The 6,000-nt window shown below is 55.2% G+C and overlaps 1 protein-coding gene across 1 annotated transcript; it reads left to right on the top strand.

The window, feature by feature from the left end:
* The first annotated feature begins 3,596 nt into the window (after window positions 1-3,596).
* On the top strand, window positions 3,597-4,946 carry PROK1 (prokineticin 1). The gene is made up of 2 exons (XM_032133522.1): window positions 3,597-3,743; window positions 4,827-4,946. Exons 1-2 carry the CDS (start codon window positions 3,597-3,599, stop codon window positions 4,944-4,946), a joined length of 267 nt encoding a protein of 88 aa, XP_031989413.1.
* The last annotated feature ends 1,054 nt before the right edge of the window (window positions 4,947-6,000 follow it).

Consider the following 6,000-nt stretch of genomic DNA (forward strand, 5'->3'; position numbering starts at 1 on the left):
CAACCACTCCCGAGCCATTCCCGGCTGCGGGATTTCTGCCAGGAGAGATTTTGGATTAATTAATTCAAGCCCAGGTCGGGGACACTTCAGTGGTGCAGCTCTGCATGGAAACCTGGGCTGGGCTGGGCTGAGGGCAGGGAGTGCTGGGGCTGGTTTTGACTCATTCAATTGGCAATTCAGCACCAGACTGATTCTCAAAAAAACCCCAAGGAGCAACAACAAAAAACCAAAACAACACCAAAAAAAACCCCAAAAACCCAAACCAAAACAAAAAATACCCAAGAAACACCAAAAAAACCCCAACAGAACAAACCAACCAGCCAACCAACCCCCCAAAAAACCAGTAACAACAACAAAACCCAAACAAACAAATAAAACCACCACAAGAGCCCGATCAAACCCATATTTCAATGCCAAACCATCACCTCGGACCACGCTTCCCGGACAGGGCTGCTCCTGATCCCAGATTTGTCCCTGTGCACTGGGTCCAACAGGGACCAGCCCCCAAATCAGCCTCGGGGTGTTGATTCCTCAGTGGGAAAAGCCAAAGGAGATTGAATTCCAAATGCTGGAAAGGAGTCTGAGACCCCAGGGCTGGGAAAATCTGTCCTGCTGGGTGAGAATCCCAAACCCAGCTTTCTTTTGGGGTGAAAAAACCAGAGTTTTATGTCCTGCCCTTGTCCTGAGAAGGGTCTGAGGCACCATCTGTGCCCCAGGCAGGCCTGGGAGCTTGGTCTGGGCAGTCCCAGCCGAATCCAGGATCCAGGATTTGACCGTGGAAGCACCCAGGTGTTGGCCATGGAAGGGTATTTCGATTTTTCTTTGTTATTATTTTTTACTTACGATTAAAATAAACCCTAAAAAGGATTAACCTTTGTATTGCTGGGCTCCCAGAGGGGCTCCATGGGATGAGGAGGGGGGTGAGGAGTGATCCCAGCTCTGAGGGGATGTCCCACGGCCGAGGCTGCAGGAATTACTTCCCTGTGAGCAGCAGTGAGTGGTTTTGTTTTGAGGCCCCCCAGCCTTGAGCACATCGGGATGTTCTCCCTTGCGTCCTCCCAGGATGCACGGATTTAAAAAATAAGCTGATCATTCCACCTTTTCCAGCTTTTCCAGCCTTTTTATTCCCCCGTGCTCCCAGGAGCAGCTCGAGGTCGACGCGTTGTACTTCAAGCCATAAATCAACATATTTATACGTGATATTCAAATTGAAACACACCCTCAGTACTAAAAAAGACATTTTCCCCTCTTTGCCTCCCTTTATGCTCCCAAATAAATGCAGCCAAGCCTCTCTTTCTGTGGGATATTTGTCATGGAGCCACGCTTTTGGCATGCTGGGCTCTGACGAGCCAGGGAGTAACAACTGAACTTCATTCTTTGGTTTTCTTTCTGATAAAAAAAAAAATCACAGACCCTTCATGAAATTCTCCCGTGCACCCGGCAGGAATAAACACGGATATCGAGGTGTGCCTGGAAAATCCGGCTGCGGTGGAAAATCCCCCTGGGAGGTGGATGAAGGAGGGAGGGAGGGAGGTTTTATCCCTTCCCGGTGGTTTTTTAACCTGTCTTTGACACCGTTTGAGATTCAGGTCTCATCTGCTCCTCCCGAGCTCATCCCGGGGGAAAACCCGCAGGGTTATAAAGGGTGGGAGGCCGGACCCTGCGGCTCCTGCGCCTCCTCCTGCTCCTCCCCCGCTGCCCCTGCGCCGTCCTCACCGGGCTGAGTCCTGCTCCCGCTGGTTCGCCCTCCTCGCTTCGGGGAGGAGCGCAGGGACCGCTGATTTTCTTTCTTCATTTTTCTTCATTTTTCTTCATTTTTCTTCATTTTTCTTCATTTTTCTTCGTTTTTCTTCATTTTTCCTCCGTTCGTGGCTCATTTTTCCGACGCGTGGATGCTGCTCCCGCTGTCCCAGCCCCAGCCCGTGAGGGTAAAGCCACACCTCGCTCTCCTCCTCCTCTCGGCACCGTGTCAGAAATGGGCGATTTCCGGACGTTTTCCAGCACGGGAAAATTAATAAATCTTTATTGGCGTCTCTCTGAGCATGTTCCCGACTGGGACAAGGGCTCAAACACCTCAGATTTTCCTTCTCCCTCCCAGATTAAATCATTCAAAGAGGTGGGAGCTGTTGGAACACCGAGGGCAGGTGGATGCTCACCCTGTCCATGGACTCGGTGTTCCCGAACTGGACCGAGGGTGGTGCTAAAGGCGAGTTTCGGGGACAGAATCGAGGTTTTGGTGGTGCTTCAGGAGCCTTGGCGTTGGTCTCAGCAGGGCTGAACCCCCCTCTTTTCTCGAGGAGTGAAAAATCTGTTTAAAACCAAGGCAGAGTTTTCCATCCCACTGCCTCCCAGCTTTTCCCAACCTGGGGGAATTTCCTTGCTGACTTCAGCTGGCTCTTAGCTCCTCTTTTCCCTTACAGCCAGAGCTGTTTCCTTCCAGCCTGGGGTGGTTTTGGCTGCATCTCCCCAACCCCTACAGACCCCGGAGCCGCAGAGCTGCAGGCTGTGGGATCCACCTCTATCCAGGGCCAGACAGATCCAGCAGCTCCTTAAATGATTCCCAAGGCTTAAATGGCTCCTTTTGAGGGAGGGAAGGGGTTGGATGTGCAGCTCCCTGGTTGCCTGCAGCCTCCCGAGCTTGCAGGTGAGGGAAGGTCCCTCATTCCTGGGATCTGGTTTTTGACAGAATTTGGGGGTTTCAAGGGGATTTGGATGCTCAAGGAGAATCGGGGAAAGGGAAGGCTCCATAAAATCCCCTTTTTGCCACCCTGTTAGAGCTGCACCACAGAAATTTTGCTGTCTGGTGGGTTTTCATGCTTTTTCCCCCAGCTGAAATTCCCACAGCTCCTCATCCGTGATGGGTTTGTGCTGGGAGCTCCGGGAGAGAGGTGCCCTGAGGAGAGGTGACCCCAGGGATGTTCGAGAGAATCCCACCAGTTCTCCTTGTGCTGCCAACCAAGCGTCAGACAGAGGGGTCAGAGAAGGGTTTGGGGGTTCCATGAGCCCCTCTGGTCACCCTGGGGGGGCACAATGGGACCTGCTTCGTGCTCAGAGTGCCCCCATCCCCCTCTTCCCAGCACTTTCATGGACTCCCAGGCGAGGTTTTGAGCTGGGGCAGCGTTTGCATCCATGCCTCAGTTTCCCCATTCTCGTTCCCCAGAGTTTTGCACCTGCCTGGGGTGGGAGAGGCCGAGCTGTTGGAATCGCTCTGCTCCCCGTTAGCAATGGAACAAAAGCCCTGGGAGCGGGGGATACTGAGCAGGTTTCGCAGGCTCAGCCGGGCCGTATCCCTGGAGGGAGGATGGACAATGAGTTCACCCCTCGCTGCTTCTGCTCTCCCTGGGCACCAGCACGGCTTTCAGCTGGGCAGCTGCGAGCTTTCCCTGTGTCCCCCCCATCCCTGTATCCACGAGGGATTTCCCCTTCACCCCACAAACCTCAGCACCCCAACCCAACCGCTGCTGTGCCCCACAACTCCCACCTCAACCCAAAACGGGACAGCTGGGAACCCCCCTTTATGTTAAATCCCCAGGAGGGATTGCCCCCAGCGGCTCGGGGCTGATTTCTCCATTAACCCCCCGAAAAGAGCGATAACGATGCTTTTCCCTCCTCCCCAGCCCTGCCAGCGGGACCCTCCGTGCGGCAGCGGGATCTGCTGTGCCGTGAGCCTGGAGCTGCGGGGGCTGCGCGTCTGCACCCCCCTGGGGCAGGAGGGGGACGAGTGTCACCCCCTCAGCCACAAGGTACCACCCTGGGGAGGGGAAGGGGCTGGGAAGGGGCCGGGAAGGGGCTGGGAAGAGGGCTCTGAGCTCCTCACACCGGGGGAAAGCTCCGTAAAGCCCCGCGTGAGGAGGAATTGGTGTGGGGGGCTGGGAGTGCAGTGAGGAGGAGCTGGAAGTGCAGCTGATGCCCGGGACACCAGCGCTGCTGCAGGGACGCTGTCGTGCCTCTGGAGCAGGAATTTCAAGGGAAAACTGCTGTGGCAGGGAGGAGCCGGCGCGGGTGGGACCCGCACAGGCGGAGCCAGCGCCAGACCTGTCGGTCGCTGCATCTCTTCTCCCCTGGCATGCAGAGGGCGGTCGCTGTCGGGGGCTCTTGGGGGTTTGGGGTGAGGATCGTGGTGGTCCCCAAGCTGGAGTAGCTGATTTCAACCTCTAAATTATTTTGGCACCGCCCTGCCTGTCCTCGCCATCCTAAATCGTGGAATTCCCGCCTGTCTGGGTCGGAAGGGACCTCAAAGCTCATCTCCTTCCACCCCCTGCCATGGCAGGGACACCTCCCACCAGCCCAGGTTGCTAAGAGCCCCATCCAGCCCGGCCTGGATCGCTCGGGATGCCCCGGGGGAGCCGTGGGCGGTGACAGGGAGCTGGGATGGAGCCTCTGCCCGTTCCTTTAGAAGCCAGGCACACCCCACACTGCTCCAAACCGAGCCAGAAAGGCTCTGCCGAGCCAGGAGGAGCTGAGTGAATCCCTCCGAGCTGCCCCAGTGCTGTGGTTTCTGCTGGATGAGAGCCCCCAGCTCACCGGGATTAGCCCAAAGCGCGGGGCTGCTGCCGTCCTGCTCCTGGAGGATTTAGCAGCAGCATCCCAGCCTCGGAGCGAGCATCCCACCGCCTGTGCCTGCATCCATTTCATGCTCCAGGAAGAAGATTTAATGATGCTGCACCCGCTGCTCGCACAAGCAAGGGCTTCAGGAGGGATCAAAAATTAATTTCAGGCATATCCCTCTGGAACCTCGGAGAAGAGCCAGAGGTTTTCTCAGGGCTTTGATCTCACTGATCATTTTTTGGGCCATGACACCTCATTTTTCTCGTTCCTCCCTGCAGGTGCCTTTCCTTGGGAAGTGCCAGCACCACTCCTGCCCCTGCCTGCCCAGCCTCCTGTGCTGCAGGGTCCTCGACAGCCGCTACCGCTGCTCCATCGACTTCAAGAACATCCATTTTTAGGATGATGCTCCTGAAAATTCCACCCATGAGCCCCCAGCTCCTGTGTCTTTCCATCTCCCGTGGCTGCCAGGTGCCCACGGAGCACCCGGCAGCCTCAGGAGTGCTTCTCTGAGGTGGCCAATGTTGTTCTGAGCTCAGCGTTTGTCCTACGGGGAAACTGAGGCACGGCCAGGCCAAGCTGCTCCCACAGGTGGCTCAATCCCAGCCTGGAGCAGGACCTGGCTGGACCTGAGGGATTCTCTGTGTGGCAAACAGGGCCTCACAAATCCCTTTCCTAAGGTGTTGGCTCCTGGATGCTGCCAGGGAGTTTCCACCCCCCTTCTTTGTCTCATCCAGGAAAAATCAAGGGTGAGGCGATTTGAAGAGTGGAAGTGGGTGCTGGGCAGCCAAGAGCTTCCTCATGTGGTGTTTTATCCTGTAACATGATAAAATCTGGGACGTGAAGCTGAGCAGCATCATCTCATCTACAGAGCAGGGCTGCTGGAGACCTGACTTGGATTATTTTCACACTTTTCAGTTGTGTACAAGGGAAAACAAAAATCAGGGGGACGGAAACTTCATTTTATGAGCAGTTGGAGCATTTTATTCAACACCCAAAGCTTCAGTTTCTGCCCAAATTATCCCAAATGCGAATCCTCTGCAGCCCCTCCGTATCCTCGGAGCTGCTTCAGCTCCCTTGCAATTCCTGCTGGAGGAGTCAGTTCTGGGATGATAATTCCCATCGTGATACTGCCCAGTCGTGCCCTATCCATGAGTTTTTTCCCTGGCAGCAGCTCTTCCAGCTGCTGATGGATGATCTAATCCGGCCCTCAATGAAATCAAATCCATATCAGGTAGCTGTGGGCAATTAAGGAATGGGTTTTCCCGAGCCCTGGGATGGGTTTGGAAGAGTCTGAAGCAGAGCTGGCTGGAGCTGTGTTGTGCCAGATGTGGCTCTTTGGGATGTAGCAAAACATTTTCCAGCCTCAGCATGAGGGTTTGGAGCTTCGCTTTGAGAGGAGCAGGGGATATTAAAGGGAATTAAATGTGCTAAAAGTGGTCTCGGATGTGTGTT

Source organism: Corvus moneduloides, chromosome 24 (assembly GCF_009650955.1).
Source record: "Corvus moneduloides isolate bCorMon1 chromosome 24, bCorMon1.pri, whole genome shotgun sequence".
In the NCBI taxonomy this organism is placed as follows: domain Eukaryota; kingdom Metazoa; phylum Chordata; class Aves; order Passeriformes; family Corvidae; genus Corvus; species Corvus moneduloides.

Bases quoted from the DNA above. Each gene is read 5' to 3' on its own strand.
- PROK1 (XM_032133522.1), top strand. From the start codon at position 3,597: ATGCTTTTCCCTCCTCCCCAGCCCTGCCAGCGGGACCCTCCGTGCGGC. The intron at 3,744-4,826 runs GTACCACCCTGG...TCCTCCCTGCAG, and splicing joins GTCACCCCCTCAGCCACAAG to GTGCCTTTCCTTGGGAAGTG.